Source organism: Marmota marmota, unplaced genomic scaffold (assembly GCF_001458135.2).
Source record: "Marmota marmota marmota unplaced genomic scaffold, marMar, whole genome shotgun sequence".
Lineage (NCBI taxonomy): Eukaryota > Metazoa > Chordata > Mammalia > Rodentia > Sciuridae > Marmota > Marmota marmota.
The window spans coordinates 11926031-11940997 of NW_026000174.1; the positions used below are offsets into that span (position 1 = coordinate 11926031).

General features: G+C 56.4%; 1 protein-coding gene across 2 annotated transcripts; it reads left to right on the forward strand.

Annotated features, from left to right (window-relative positions):
- Positions 1 to 42: 42 nt before the first annotated feature.
- Lrrc32 (leucine rich repeat containing 32) lies at positions 43 to 10976 on the forward strand. Of its 2 annotated transcripts, none has more exons than XM_048788023.1 (3): positions 43 to 142; positions 4191 to 4281; positions 7083 to 10976. In XM_048788023.1, the coding sequence occupies exons 2-3, from the start codon at positions 4195 to 4197 to the stop codon at positions 8985 to 8987; spliced, it is 1992 nt and encodes a 663-aa protein (XP_048643980.1). In that variant the 5' UTR covers positions 43 to 142; positions 4191 to 4194; the 3' UTR covers positions 8988 to 10976. The 2 variants fall into 2 exon arrangements, with proteins under 2 accessions (XP_048643980.1, XP_015332874.1); XM_015477388.2 differs by lacking the exon at positions 43 to 142 and adding an exon at positions 169 to 744.
- Positions 10977 to 14967: the final 3991 nt, after the last annotated feature.

The following is a 14967-nucleotide window of genomic DNA, read 5'->3' on the forward strand; positions in this document are numbered from 1 at the left end:
GTGTATAAGAGACAGCCCATGGGGTGCCCCACGCCCCTCCCGCCGCCCGCACTGCGCGCGTGGGGCTGGGGTTGATCCTTCCTCGGTCCCCGAGAAATCTCCAAGGCGCCTGCCTGTCTCAGCGGATCTTACCTGCAGAGGGGTGAGGCCGGCATTCCCATTTGACAGCTGGGAAAACTGTGGCGGACAGCCCGGAACTTGTCCAGGAAACCCAGCTAGTGGAGGGACCATCCGGATTTGAATTCAGGTCTCCCGCCCTCCGCTCCAGGCCGGGTGTGGGCTTCCCATCCCACCGCGCTGGAGAGCCTGCTCATCTCTCTGAAAGGGGCGCCCACCGTCCTCCCAGGGGCTTGAGCCAGCCTTCTTTATGGGGGTGAGATGTGAAGACCCCCCACCCCCACCCCTGGCTGCCTGAGATTCCGCCATCACAGCCGCATTCCTTTGGGTTAAGGTCTAATTCCCCCGTGGGATGCACATGTCTCCAGAACAGGGCTTGCCCTCGGTGATTCACTGCTCGCTGTGAACCTCCGCAGCAGCTCTCCCAGGACCCTCTCTGCCTGTCAGAGGGAGGCCGAGAGCTGTTGAGAGAGCACCTGAGGCGCCTGGACTGTGAGCCGGCTGCTTCCGTGCCTGAGCCTGGGTTCCTTGGCTGGGTTATGGAGGGAGATCTTGCTTGATGTAATGGAAACAGTTGTTTGGGGATTCTGATCCTGATTCTGCTCTTTGCTGCCTGTGTGACTTTGAGTAAGTGACCTCTCTGAGCCTCATTTTCCTTGTGGGCAAAAAATGGGGACGGTTCTCTAGGCGGCAGTGGGCCCAGCACTGTTGGAGAAGAAAGCACTCACGCCGTTCTGTGCCTCAGTTTTCTGGTCTGTAAAATGGGAATTATAATAATTGCCTCTTCGGGTGGTTTTTAGAATTAAATAAGTGATATTAGGTCAAGTGCTTAGAAGAGTATCTAACATCTTTGCTTAGTGGGGGTGGACTTTTGATTGTAGGCGTTGTTCCTTACCCCCATTTCTCTCTCTCTCTCTCTCTCTCTCTCTCTCTCTCTCTCTCCTTTAGCACTTTTCTTAGAGTCCTGCCGTGTCTGCTGCCTTCTCCTGCCTGGCCACTTGTTTGCAGGCCTGGGGCCTCTTTCCTCAATACCCTTGATCTGGGATGCTTGGCCTTTACACCTCCTGGGAAGGACACTTAAGTGTCCCAGGCAGCTCTATAGCTGTCTCCACCACATCGTCACAATGGCTGTAGGGGTAGCGGCAGAATGGAAACTAGACTACTTGCCCTGTAGATGGGACCCTGAAGCCTGGAGAGGTTAAGGGACCTGCTGTTGGGAGTGAGGCTGGTGAGCAGTGGAGTTTGGATGTGAGACTGGGTCTAAGTGACATCCATCCTCCCTTGTGTGAGGGAGAGGAGGCCTTGAATGCTACTACGCATTGTGTCTTGGCCACTGCTGAGGGGGGCCCAGGGCTGAGCGCCCTCTTCCCATCAGAGTTCCCATGTGCTGCAGTGACCTTGCCTTCTGAATGCGCAGATGCCCACACTGGTGTGGGTGGGGTGGGATTTGATAGAGGAGAGGGAAATAAGGGCCCCTTTGGCATCTCTACCTTCAAGCTCAGAACTAAACCTCACCTGGCACTCCCCACCCCCTTGTGATTCCCCCATTCTTCCATTTTGTTCATGGGATATTTAGTGAGCACCTACTTAGTAGGTTTCAGTTCCCCCAGAATAAGAAATTCTCAGAAAATAAGAGATGTAAGGAAAATAGTAAAACGCATGAGGAGCTGGGGGAAGAGCATTCCAGGCAGAGAGAGCAGCAAGGGCAAAGGCCCCTGGAGGCGCTGGGAGAAAGCTGGCACTGAGAGGGGAGGGAGGAATAGCTGGAGATCAGGAGACTCGCGTAGCCTGGGTATAATGGAAATTTTCAAAGCAGACAATCACGACTTGATCTAGGGTTTACCTCTGCACTCTGGCTGCTCGAGCAGGACCGATCCCAAGAGGTGCGGGTAGAAGCATGGAAACAAATACCCGGGTTGGCTGTTGCCGTGGTCAAGGCCCAGGGTCACAGTGGCACCTGTCTGTGGCAGTGATGGAGGAAGGAGGTGGCCCATGTGGGCTCTGTTTTCAGGGAGGACAGCAGAATGCAGTGGTGGGGGAGGGAGTGCGGCAGGGAGGTGAAGGAGAGCCAAGGGGGACCGAGGTCAGCAGCATCCCTCTGTTGCCCAGATGCCCCTCTGCCTTGGGGCACTTCCTAGAGGGGTGGGGAGCAGACCCTGGGGTGCTCGCTGCTGGCTCCCTGCAGCTCCCGGCCTGGAGCACAGGAGAGAGGAGGACTGTAGCCCAGACTTGGGGACCCAAAGAAGGCTTGTCTAGGAGGCCATGGGAGGAGGAGGAGGAGGAAGAACCAGAAGTGAAGAGCACATTGGGGGGTGGGGGGGAAGTCTGGAGCCCTGGGAAAGTGCTCAGGGAAGGAAGGATACGGGGCGTCCAGGACCCGGAGTGGGAGAGGAGAGCTGGCCAGGAGTGACGGTCCCCAGAGCCCCGAAGGCCTCCCAGGGGTTTTCTGAGCCCGCTGTGTGGCAGACTCGGTGGTGGACACTTTTTAACAACAGAACAAAATTTCCAGGGCAACCTGCAGTGCAGGTGAGAGCGCCACTGTGGGTGGGGTCTGTGGCCTGAGGAAACCAAGGAAGGGGTTGAAAGATGTCACCCTGGCCCCTAGTGATCCAGCAGGAAAGAACCTCAGCGCAGCCATCTTTGTTTAAAACTCATCACCAGTGGGTTCTGACAGAGATAAGCCCTCGAAGGCCCTTTCCCTGCAAAGCCTCCTCAGAGTCCCAGTGCAGCACTCATTGATCAAGCACCCCCGGTGGGAGACTTTTGGTGCAGAGGTTTAGGGCATAGACCTAGGAGCCAGATTTTGCCTGAACCTGCCATTTAGCAGGTTTGGTGACCCTGGATTTGTGAGTTAACCTGAGCTTTAGTTTATCCTTACGTAAAATGAGAGTGGTAATAATGGAACCAAATCATTGAATTTTGGGGGGGACTAAATGAATTACCAATTGTAAAGTATTGAGAAGAGTGCATAAGTGGCATAAAGGCTAAGTGGCACTTTCTTGGAATATATCTCATTTGATCCTCAACAAAACTTGGCAGGGCTGTCATTAGCCTCAGAAAAGAAAACAAACTCAAGAGAGGTAAAGTGACTTATGGAAAGTCACACAGCAGTTAGTAGAGGCGTGAGAGAGCAGTGGGTGCCTCTGAGCCCAGGGTTCTAGGAGGGCTCTAGACGTCCTTCTGTGTTAACACTCTCTGTTCCCATTACGTTCCCTTGTATGCTCGGTTTTGTCCCAACACAGAGCCAGCTATGAGGAAGCAGTCAGTAAAGGTGTGACTCAATGAACAAGCTCGTCAGGTCAGCCGGTCGATCTGTGTCTCCCCAACACTTGGCTCAGGTCCTCGGGAGGGAGCTGTGGGATTCCACCCTGCTGGGGGCCTTTGGGTGCCCTCAGTCCCATCCCAGGTTGATGGAGGGGAGGGCAGTCCCAGCAGGCCTGTCGCCCTGCACAGCCAGTGGTGGCCTCAGTGAAAGTGGGGCCTGGCGGCCTGCTCCTGGGGAAGTGTGCAGGGATAGTGCCGGGCAGGGCAGGCCCCCGGCGGGGCTTCCTGTTGAGGCCTGAGCCCAGTCCAGGAACAATGGCAGGGGCTCCAGAACCAGAGAATCAAAGAGCAAGAGCAAAATAAAGCAGGGGGGTGGCGGGGGAGGTGGGGTGAGGGGGGCGGGGGGGGGAGGAATTCTGCTGGGGGGGCCTGAGGCTGGAATGGGGGTGCCTGCTTATGGCCTGGGTAGAAACCAAGTCAGAGGCCTCTACCCCCAGCCCTAGCCCAGGGCAGCCTCTGAGGTCCCGCTGTGTCCTGTGCATCCCCTCCAGGTTGTCTCCCACCAGGTAGGGACCTTTGAAAATCCAAATCAGACCTGGTCACCCCCTGCTTTAAAATTCTTGCCTCCCCCGGGTCGTGGCCCACCTGGCCTGTCCCCCCCGGGCCTTTGCGCAACTGTGTCTTATCTGCTGCCGGCCCTGTCCACGGCACCTTTTTGTAGGCGAGGACAGGGTCTTGTAGGAGGTGGGGCTTGCAGGGGAAGAGCCCGTGGTCTCACAGTGTGGCCCTTTCCTCCCCGCCCTCCACAGAGTCATGAGCCACCAGATCCTGCTGCTCCTGGCTGTGCTGACCCAAGGCCTGGCTACCTCCCAGCACCGAGACAAGCTGCCCTGTAAGATGGTAAGATGCTCTGCCAGGCAGGGCGAGGGCCACCACACCCCACCCTTGCCCTAGGGTGACCTGCTGCCCCAGCCCCAGCAGCTGGATATAAGGGAAGTCAGGAGAGGAAAGGGGCTTACCTTGCATTCAATGAGCACTCACTAGAATGTTTTAATACTGGCTTACTCAGCGATCCTGCCAGGTAAGCCCCCTTATTTCCATTTAACAGAGGTGGAAACCCAGCTTGGAGAAGTTAGGTGACTTGTCCAAGATCATTCAGGAAGGAACAGTGGGGCCAGTATCAGACTCTAGTCCTTACTGTCCCTGCAGGCCAGTAGCCCAGCTGGGGAATCCAGAATATGAATATGTGTAGGGAAGGTGGGATGGGCCAGCTGGAAGGGGCTTCTCAGTACTGGTCCCTTCTGGGACCAATCCCTCCCCCTATCTGGCCTCCTTGACTGACTGCTGAAATGCCACTCAGAGCTCAGAACTGCTGGGTCAAGTGCTGCCTCCTCCAGGAAGCCTCCCTGGCTAACCTAGCCTGGTTGCTCTCTCTTTTGGCTTCCTGCCAACCCCAAGCTTTCCTCCATCTCAATATTGAGCATCTTGAGCATGTGGGGTGGTCCAGGGAGGGTCTGAGCCTGTCTTATCTGCCAGACTAATAACTTCTCTAGGGCAGGGACCAGGTTTGATTCCTTTCTCCTGCTCTAAGCCAGGGAGACTAGCCCTGTGACCCTGCAGGGTGCAGGGAAAAGAGACTACCTAGGTCCACCTGTAAGGCAGGGCAGTTGCTGAAGTCAGTGGCAGAGCCTGGGTTGGAGAAGGGACAGCCTTCCAGTAGCTCCACCTGGACACAGAATGGGCCACTGCTTCAGGGACCAGAAGAGCTGGTGGCAGCACCTGCCAGTCTTCTGTGAAGCCACCATTCTTCTTGCCCCTGGGTCATTCTGAGATTTTTTTTTTTTTTTTTTTTTGGTACCAGGGTTTGAACTCAGGGGCATCAGGGCACTTAATCACTGAGCCACATCCTTAGTGCTTTAATTTTTTTTTTTTATTTTAGAGATAGGGTCTTGCAAAGTTGCTTAGGAGGGTGGGCTGTCCTCTTTCTGCTCTTCTGGTCTCCACCTCTAACCTGAGAATACAGATCATCCCTTTTCTTTCCCAGCTGAGAGATGACCGACTTGGTGTCAGTCACAGTTATCTGTGACTCTTGTTCATTACAGAAATATCCTAAGTTCTTTCTGTGGGTAAGGTTCTGGCATCCATATCAATTACACCAGGCCCTCTTTGCTCTGAGTTCACTGACAGCAAATCCTCACACAAAAGGTCGCGGTTCAGTGGGGCAAAGCCACTATATGGTGCAGTCATGGAAGGCTCCCTAGCGGAGGAGAGGCTGGAGCCCAGTGTGAAGAATTCACCATGGATCTGGTCAAGGATGGCACGACCAGCTCAGGGGAGGCCCAGAAGTGGGCAGGGGAGGGTGTGACCAGGCATGTGGGCTGGACTGGGCTGAGGGAGGAGGTGAGGGGACAGGTTAGTAGTGGCCACAGACAGCCTTGAATGCCTTGCTGAGGATCCTGGACTCCCCCTGGAGGACAAGAGTTTCTGAGTGGAGTCTTGGAGCAGTGTTTTGGCAGGAAGTAGGTCCCAAGGGGTCAGTGGAGACAGAGACGCTGGGGCAGAAGCAGGCCTGAGCCGGGTGGTGGTGGAAGGCAGACCGTTTGCTGGCAAAGGCTGGGTTTCCTGGGGGTCTGCAAGACACCAAAAAGGAAAAAGACCCGTGTTTGCACAGGATTCTGGGCCCAGAAGGTACAGGAGTGGGGCCTTTGGTTGTAAAACGGCCTGGGTTAAATGGCAGCTCCCTCCTCACCACCTGGGGGATCCTGATGTCTCCTTGGCCCTCTCTGGGCCTGGATTTCTATCAGTAAGGGTGATGGTAACAGATCACCCCGTGCTATTCTGAGGATCTATGAGACCTCAGGCCCAAAAGTGCAATGTCAAATGCTGAGAGGTGGCTGGGGAGGAATGAGGAACTTTGGATAAGAAACCAGAGTGGCACTGTGACGTGATGGAGGTCACAGAGCAACATTGCAGTCCTATCACCAAAGAATGTTGTTTGGTACCCCGGCCACCATTTGCCCCATTCCCTCTCCCTACCTTACCTCAGAGCCTGCCGCTGCACCAGGCCATGGGAAGCAAGGCACTCAATGGGGTGGGGGCAGGTGACAGCTGCAGAAAGGAGGTCACATCTGGGAGCTCCATGGAACCTGAGCCTGAATGAGATCTGAGGGTGGAAAGCAAAATAAAAACCGAGGAGAGGAGGACACACTGCAGGTTGGAAGCCTCTTTTCCAACATAGCTTCCGGTCTAGCACTGGGAATTTAACCCTCTGGGCCGTAGAGGGGACCCAGGATATGGAACCAGGAAGCCTGGTCCCCCATTGGCCCTGCTGCTCATTGGCTCTAGGTCGCACTGAGTGATGACCTGGCTTAGCTTCCTGTGAAATGGAGTAATAATAATCGGTACCTTGCTGCCCTTAGCTCACTTGTCCTCACGTCTTTCATCTCTCTATCCATCTGCCCGTCCGACTTCTCTAGTCCCTCCCTTCTGCTCAACACTGTACAGGTGTCAGAGACAGGGCAGGGAGCACAGGGGGGGTCATTGGACATTAGGCTGGGTGAGGACAGTCTAGCATCTTGGGAGTCCCTGGGAGAGCTGACCCAAGCCTGGGTGGGGGACATGTGTGTCTTGTAGCTTGTCTGCTTCCACCTGCTACTGCACCCGTTAATGCCAGCTGCTCTCCTCGCCATCACCCTCCTCAGGTGGAGAAGGAGGCCTTGTGCCAGGGCCTTGGCCTGCTCCAGGTCCCCTCATTGCTCCCGTTGGACATCGAGGCCCTTGACCTCTCTGGAAACCAGCTGCAGGACATCGTGGCCTTGCCCCTGGGCTTCTACACAGCACTCCGTCACCTGGACCTGAGTGTCAACGAGATCAGCTTCCTCCCTCCGGGAGTCTTCCAGGCCCTGCCCCACCTGGAGCACCTCAATCTGGCCCACAACCGCCTGGCGGTGGGCACTGCGCTGAACGCCAGTGGTCTGGGCACCCTGCTGCACGTGACCTCCCTGGACCTGTCTGGAAACAGCCTGTACAGTGGCCTGGTGGAGCGGCTCCTGGGCGAGGCACCCAGCCTGCGCTCGCTCTCCCTGGCCGAGAACAGCCTGACGCGCCTGGGTCGCCGCACCTTCTGGGGCCTGCCTGCGCTGGAGCGCCTTGACCTGCACAGTAACGTGCTGATGGACATCGAGGACGGGGCTTTTGAGGCCCTGCCCCGCCTGGCCCACCTCAATCTCTCCAGGAATTCCCTCACCTGCATCTCTGACTTTAGCCTCCGGCAGCTGCAGGTGCTTGACCTGAGCTGCAACAGCATTGAGGCCTTCCAGACAGCCCCCGAGCCCCCGGCCGAGTACCAGCTGGCCTGGCTCGACCTGCGGGAGAACAAGCTGCTGCACTTCCCCGACCTGGCCGCGCTCCCGCATCTCATCTACCTGAACGTGTCCAACAACCTTATCCGGCTCCCCTCTGGGCTGCCCCAGGGCAGCGAGGGCCTCCACGCGCCTTCGGAGGGCTGGTCAGCCCTGCCCCTCTCCAACCCTAGCTGGAACACCAGCACTTACCCACTCTCCCAGCTCTTGAACCTGGACTTGAGCTACAATGAGATTGAGCTCATCCCGGACAGCTTCCTGGGGCGCCTGACCTCTCTGCGTTTTCTGAACCTCAGCCGGAACTGCCTGCAGGCCTTTAAGGCCCCGCATGCGGGCTCCCTGCCCTGCCTGGTGCTCCTGGACTTAAGCCACAATGCGCTCCAGGTGCTGGAGCTGGGTGCCAGAGCTCTGGGGTCCCTACGGACGCTGCTCCTCCAGGACAATGCCCTGCGGGACCTGCCACCACACACCTTTGCCAGCTTGGCCAGCCTGCAGAGGCTCAACCTGCAGGGGAACCGGGTGAATCCCTGCGGGGGCGCAGCTGAGCCCAATCCCCCAGGCTGCGTGGCCTTCTCTGGCATCCCCACCCTCCGCGTTCTGAACATGGTAGATAACGAGATGGAGATGCTCAGGGCAGGGGCCTTCCTCCACACCCCGCTTACTGAGCTGGACCTTTCTGCCAACCCTGGGCTGGATGTGGCCACAGGAGCCTTGGCTGGCCTGGAGGCCTCCTTGGAGGTCCTAGAGCTGCAGGGCAATGGGCTGACTGTCCTGCAGGTGGACCTGCCCTGCTTCAGCTGCCTCAAGAGGCTCAATCTTGCTGAGAACCACCTCAGCCACCTGCCTGCCTGGACGCAGGCAGTGTCCTTGGAGGTGCTGGACCTACGGAACAACAGCTTCAGCCTCCTGCCAGGGAGCGCCATGGGGGGCCTGGAGACCAGCCTCCGGCGCCTCTACCTGCAGGGGAATCCGCTCAGCTGCTGTGGCAATGGCTGGCTGGCGGCCCAGCTGCACCAGGGCCGAGTGGATGTGGACGCCACACAGGACCTGATCTGCCGCTTTGGCTCCCAGGCAGAGGTGTCCCTGAGCCACGTGCGTCCTGAGGACTGTGAAAAGGGCGGGCTCAAGAATGTCAACCTCATCATCATCCTCACCTTCGCACTGGTCTCCACCATCATTCTCACCACGCTGGCCACCTGCTGTTGTGTCCGCCGGCAGAAATTCAACCAACAGTACAAAGCCTAAGGGAGCCAGGGGACCCTTCCAGGTCAGTGCAGGAGCTGGAGGCACAGAGCAGAGTGGGGACTGATACACCGTGAGCCGGTGTCCCAGAACCCTGGTGTCGAGCTCCCAGCCTAGGGCTCCTTTCTATGCGTCCTTCTGCATGGGAAGGTGACCCACTTCCCAGGCTGCTCAAGTGGTCCAGCTGTGGAAACTGCAGCTGGGCAGTTTCAGGGACAGCAGAGAATAATGTTGACCCAGGATCAGCAAGTCCTCCCCGAGCATCTGTTTTGGGCCACACCCTGCTCTTGGGGACTGGGGATGCAGTAAGTTGAATGAAACACATGCGGCACTCTGAGGAGGAGAGGTCGTCACAGAGCTGGGCAGAGGATGGGGTTCAAGGTGGGGAAGCCCAGGGCTTCGAGGCTCTGCAACCCCAGCCAATCCCAGGTGGAGAGTCCTGCCCCTGCCATACCAGGGCAAGGGGGCCACAAGCTCAGGAGGATTGGTCTGAAATGTTTCCAAGTGGACTGTTTTGTCACATATTCTGATAATGACTTCCAGCCTCTCTGGAAAATTAGGAACTTGTGACTAGAAGAGAGAACTGGAGCCTCATGAGGGTGTCTGGGACCTAGTTAGGCAAGCTGCAGCAGCCCCAGAGTCTTGTTAAGAGGTGGTCTTCTGGGCTGAGGCCAGGATGTCCCATAGGTCCTTCCCACCCTGGCACTCTCCTGCTGCACACATTGACCCCGATCTTGCCTGAATCCCCCACCCCCTGCCCAGGCCCCTTCTCCATCCCAGCCCCATCCTGGCTGCCGAGCCGAGTTCAAGCCTTAGCTCTCTGGTTCTGTTTTGCACACAGCTTGCCACCTGTAGATGCAGACCCCAGCCTCACCGTCTCCCTCTGTGTGACAACTCCCAGAGTCTGGTATTTTATCCTCATTTTACAAAAGGGGAGACAACTCTCCCAAAGTCTCCCTCCCGGGTCCCGCAACTAAGAAATGCTGTAGTTGAAATTCAAACCCACATCCTCTGTTTCCAGGCCTGAGTGGCTCCGTGTTGCCTGAACAGAGCCTGAGTATCCTGTGCTGTGTGGGCCCTTTCCTCCTCTCTCCCACCAGGCAGGAGAAAGGCAGGCAGCTACAGGCCCTGTGCTTCTCCTCTGCCTCAGTTTCCCTCATTCTCTCCTTTGCAGACTGATGTGGCTTCTCCTTTTCCTGTTTTTGCTCCTATGTTTTCTTATTCCCTCTCCCTCTGTTGAGCACAGCCTGGATTTTGAGATCATGGAGTCTAACCTCCTCATAGCTGCACAAGTCAATGACACAGCCTGCAAAAAAGAAAATGTGGCTCAGTGGTAGAAGGCTTGCCTAGCGTGCACAAGGCTTTGAGTTCAACCTCGAGCACTGCCAAAATTCGGGGTTGGACCTGTGTGGTGTCCTTCTCTCTCATCTGTCACATCACAAGATAATGCCAGTTCCAAACTTACTTTCTGTTCCTCATCATGCAAAGATTCCCACCCCTTGCTAGGAAAATAGGTAGAAAGGCTCAACTTAGATAAATACCTGTTGCTCATACCATGGAGTCATGAGCTGTCTGGGAAGGAGGAGAGCGCTGGGACCAGCCAGAGTCATCTTTCCTGTGCTTGGTCTGTGGTCTGACCCATGATGGACACGTATGAATGTATGAGAAGATCAGAATGCTGTTCTCTGCACTCTTTTACAGATGAGGAAACCAAGGCCAATGGGCAGATCCAGGGCTGGACCCTTGCTTGAAGCCCTGGTGGTATGAGGGGCAGCCAGGAGCACAAAGTCCTGGCTGGGACCATGACCACAGGTGCTATTGCACATGACACTCTTCTCAGGCCTAGAGGCCACAGCATTGGCCCCTGGGCCTGATCTTTGAAAACACTACACCATGCTGCTGTCACCTCCCAGAAGCCAGGCCACGGCCCAGGCCCTGGGACCAGCTCTTCGTATAACCACATGAATGTATTAAAATATGACTTTGGGGAAACGTGTGGCCTGCAGCCTCCTTTTTGCCGTGGGCAATTCACATCAGTGTGTGCACTTGAACCCTGACCTCCCGACTTCCCTTCTAGTCTTTCAATCCTCATGGCATGTCTCTTGGGGTACATGGAGGCTCAGGGCCATCACCACCCTGGACTTTGGGGCCTCAGCTCCCTTTATGATCCCGTTACACCTCTGTCCTCTCGCACCCAACACAACCCTGCTCTCTACCCCAACACTGAGAAACCGGTGACAGATTTGTTCTCTTCCTTCTGCAGCCATGTGTCCCCTCCCTACCCCATCTCAGGAGGTCTCAAGTCTTGCTCATCAGACAAAGACCATCACATCCCCACCTCGGCCACCGCCACTCCCATTCCCAGCCCACCCCCCTTGCCCTGGCTCAGGCCTCTGGGGTCTTCTTTGCCAACACAGTGTACCTTTCGGACCCTATCTATCTCCTGGACCCCTTCCCCATCCTGACCCCACCCTTGACATCTGAGACCCAACACTCAAAAGTTGTCCCCTCCCTCTTAGGCCACTGCTTTCATCCCCTCTATGTGTTCATCTTCCATGAGCCATCTCTAAATGATGACACCAGGACACCGTCCCCGCTGTAGCCACCCCATTGCTTCAATGCCCACGTCTCTGCCTCCAGCCTCACCTGTCCTGGACATTCGACCCTTTGTCCCCAGCCAGAGGTCTCCCAGGGTCTGGAGAATTCAGTTAGTGAGCAACTGGGCTGCAGATCCAGCTTGAACTTGGAAGAGCATCCCTGGGTCCTGACCAGGATTGGAGCTGAGGAGGGGCAGAAGCCACTGGGGAGGCCAAGTCTGTGGGGCAGGGGATGATCCCCCTCCCCCAGCCCTTCAATCTCCCATTCCACAGCCCTTGGAGCTGTCCTCTGGGACCACCTGCCACTCAGCAGCCTGACACCCAGGCACCCCTCCTCTGCAGGAGCCACGCTTCTTCCCCTACCTGCCCCCACCCCATCAAGCCCACCTCAGTGATGCTTCTCTGTCCCCACCCAAGCACCCTGGTCTCCCCCTGGGGCCTGCTGCCACCTGGGCCCTGGTTCTGGAGCTCTTCCTCCTGATTTCTCCAACCAGCTTCTCTGGCCTGTGACCTCTCACCTCCCAGTTCCTGCTTCCCCTACTCTCCAAAGAACAATTATAAATGCCTATTTCATGGGGTGGTGCTGCGGGGTGAAGGGGGTGGTGCAACCTGTGGGCTCTCAGTGAAGGCCTGGGGACGGGCAGCAGCACAGGCTAAGCTCAGCCCCAGGGCTGCAGGCCTTGCATGCAGCCAGGGGGCACCGGGCCCCTGACCCCTTTTCCTGGCAAACAGGGCAGTTTGCTCACCTGGTCAAGACCCCCTAGTGAGGCAGAAATTCCTGTTTTCAGCCAAACATGGTCACAGCTGCCAACTAGGTCATCAGAGCATCCGGCTTCCCAAGCTTTCAGCAAGTTCCAGGGAGGCCCTCGGGTGCCCAGTGTCACTGGTTCGTTCAATTCAGTGAGCTGTCATGGCACCCCCCAGCAAGGCTGGGCACACGCCAGCTACCTATCTTCTCATCCCCAGGTGCTAAGTCCCCCAGGCCTGGGCTCTGGTGTCTGCTTCCTGTGCCCCTGTCCTTCTGGCAGCTCACAAGGGCCTAGGAGACCAGGTGCCTGCTGCCCCCAGCCCCTATCACTGCCTCCCACAGTGTGGCCCCCATCTCTGCCTCCCACAATGTGCTCAGAGCCGACAATTATTGAGCACGGCTGGGCAGACCCGGTGCTGAGCAGACCCGGTGCTGAGCACTTGATGTTCACTGTCGTGTTCGATTCTAACTTTGGAGAGACTTCCATTGTTATCATTCTCTTTTTACAGACGCCGACACTCCAGAACTGAGGCTTGAACCCAGGTTTGTCCCGTAGGGAGCCAGCAATCTTAACCATTAAGTGGCCCTGCACCCTGACCTCCCCAACGCCAGACTCTCCCCCTCCCTCCCTGGAACGTCTCACCCACTGATCTGCCTGCAAACACCTTTCCCTACCCCTGCCCTACCACCCCCTCCAGGAGGACTGCCCAGATTTACCTCCTGGCCCTCAGCCCTGGCCACCTTAGTCATAGCACACTGGTGCAGCTCTGGGAGGGAGGCCCTATTCAGGAGTTCTCTCTCTGTGTCCCCAGGGCCTGTGAATAAACACAGGCAGAGAGCTCAGAAAAGATTTCTTGAATGAATGGCTCCTGCCCTCCAGGACTTATAAACTCATGGGATTAAGACCAGCCCTCAGACAGACTCAGGGACCTGGAGAGAACCCAGAGCAGGACGCAGGGCGTGGGCCGTCTAGGGGCAGCAGCAGGCAGTGGGGAAGCAAAGTAAGAATGTGTGCTGGCCACCCTCCCTTCTTTGGTCCTATCTCATTCCTTTTTTCCTTCCTCCCTTGGTCACCCCCCCTACACACACACCCGCTATCTCACTGGAAACAGTTGTGGCTGAGAATGGGGAGGGGTGGCGGGTGGCGGGGAGGGAGGCCCCAACTGTTTATAGGAACTGGAGCGGCTCCATCCATCAGCTCTGTTTGGAGCTGGAGACCAAGCATAATAAATACCTTGGCTCCTCCCCAGCTGTGCTTTCCCTGAACTTGGCCATCTGAACTCCAAATCTCTCTGGCCTGCTGGTTCTCAGGATCCAGCTTCCAATCCACCCCACCCTGCCCCCACCTCCTTCCAGGCTGTCCTGGAACAAGCCCTGCCTCTGGGACTGGAAACTTGGCCGAGTCTAGGCTCTGCTACTCCTTTGCCCTGGGAGCAAGGGCCATGTCACTCGTCAGTGCCCCCATTTCCCCATCTGTAAAATGGGCTCGTAACCATCACCCTTGCCCTAACTCACAGAGGTGTTCACTTGTCAGGCCAACATGGCAAGAGTGACCACACAGTGCTAGATCCTGGGCCTGCGGGACACATGGGAACAGGTAAAACCACAGCCCAAGCTAGGAAGTGGTCACTCTTGAGGCAGGTCCAGAGTTTGCGCTTAGGGAATGTGCAGATGGGAACAGCCCTTGCAGCTGGAGGAGTGAGGGAGACTTGGAGGATATCTGACTGCCCACAGGAAGGGCGGGATTTCACACATACACACGGGGAGAGGACCAGGCAGTCAAGCTGGGCAGTGGGAGATCCTGGGCACAGAAGGGAGCCTGCCTCTGTCCAGCCTCCACCCCATCACTGACAGCGTGTGTCGTCTGATCCTCTAGCATCTTCCTCTCAGATCTTCCAGCCTTCTGGAATTTTCCCTCCTTGCGTGGAGAGCTTCCAGCTCACCCAGCTCTGCTCTCCCAAGTTGTGGATGCATTCCCAGAATTCTGCCGTCATGTCCCCACTCCTACCCTCGCCCCAAGAAAAGCCACCTATAAAGTAGAAGACTCAGAGTGGGAAAAGCCATTGGCCAATAGCACATGTTTCTGGTATGAATAAGGGAATAAATGAAGAAAGGAGTGAATGAAAGAGTGAGTCAAGGAAAAAGAGAATGAGTGAGTAAGTTAATGAAAGCAACCAATATTTCTTGAGCCCTGCCACAGTCCACACTGGGTGCTGGGTGCTAGACGCACAAGGTCCCTCTCTTTGAGGCACTTACAGCTTATTAAAGAAATAGACATTAAACACACACGCACACACACACACACAACAACAACAAAAAAAACAATGGCAAATTGTGACATGTGCTATGAAAGGAAGTAACAGGGAGACAATTTGGATGGGGAGGGACTCAGAGGAGTCCTCTGAGGATGTGCTCTGAAGGCTGAGACTTGGGAGGATGTGAATTGAGAGAGCAAGGGAACCAGTGTTCCCATAGCCTCTTCCCCTCATTCCCATGAGTTTGTCAAAGTGCTTGGGAAGAGCAGGGACTGAACTCTGAGGTTTGCTGCTCTGCACGGAAGGCATTCCCCAGCCGGGCGCCTCGGTACCTCGAGTCCCATTCTGGAGTCATAGCAAAAACCATGGAAGGCCACATACGG

Coding starts and splice junctions, on each gene's coding strand:
- Lrrc32 (XM_048788023.1), top strand. CDS start 4,195: ATGAGCCACCAGATCCTGCTGCTCCTGGCTGTGCTGACCCAAGGCCTG. Junction 4,282..7,082: donor ACAAGCTGCCCTGTAAGATG/GTAAGATGCTCT, acceptor CACCCTCCTCAG/GTGGAGAAGGAGGCCTTGTG.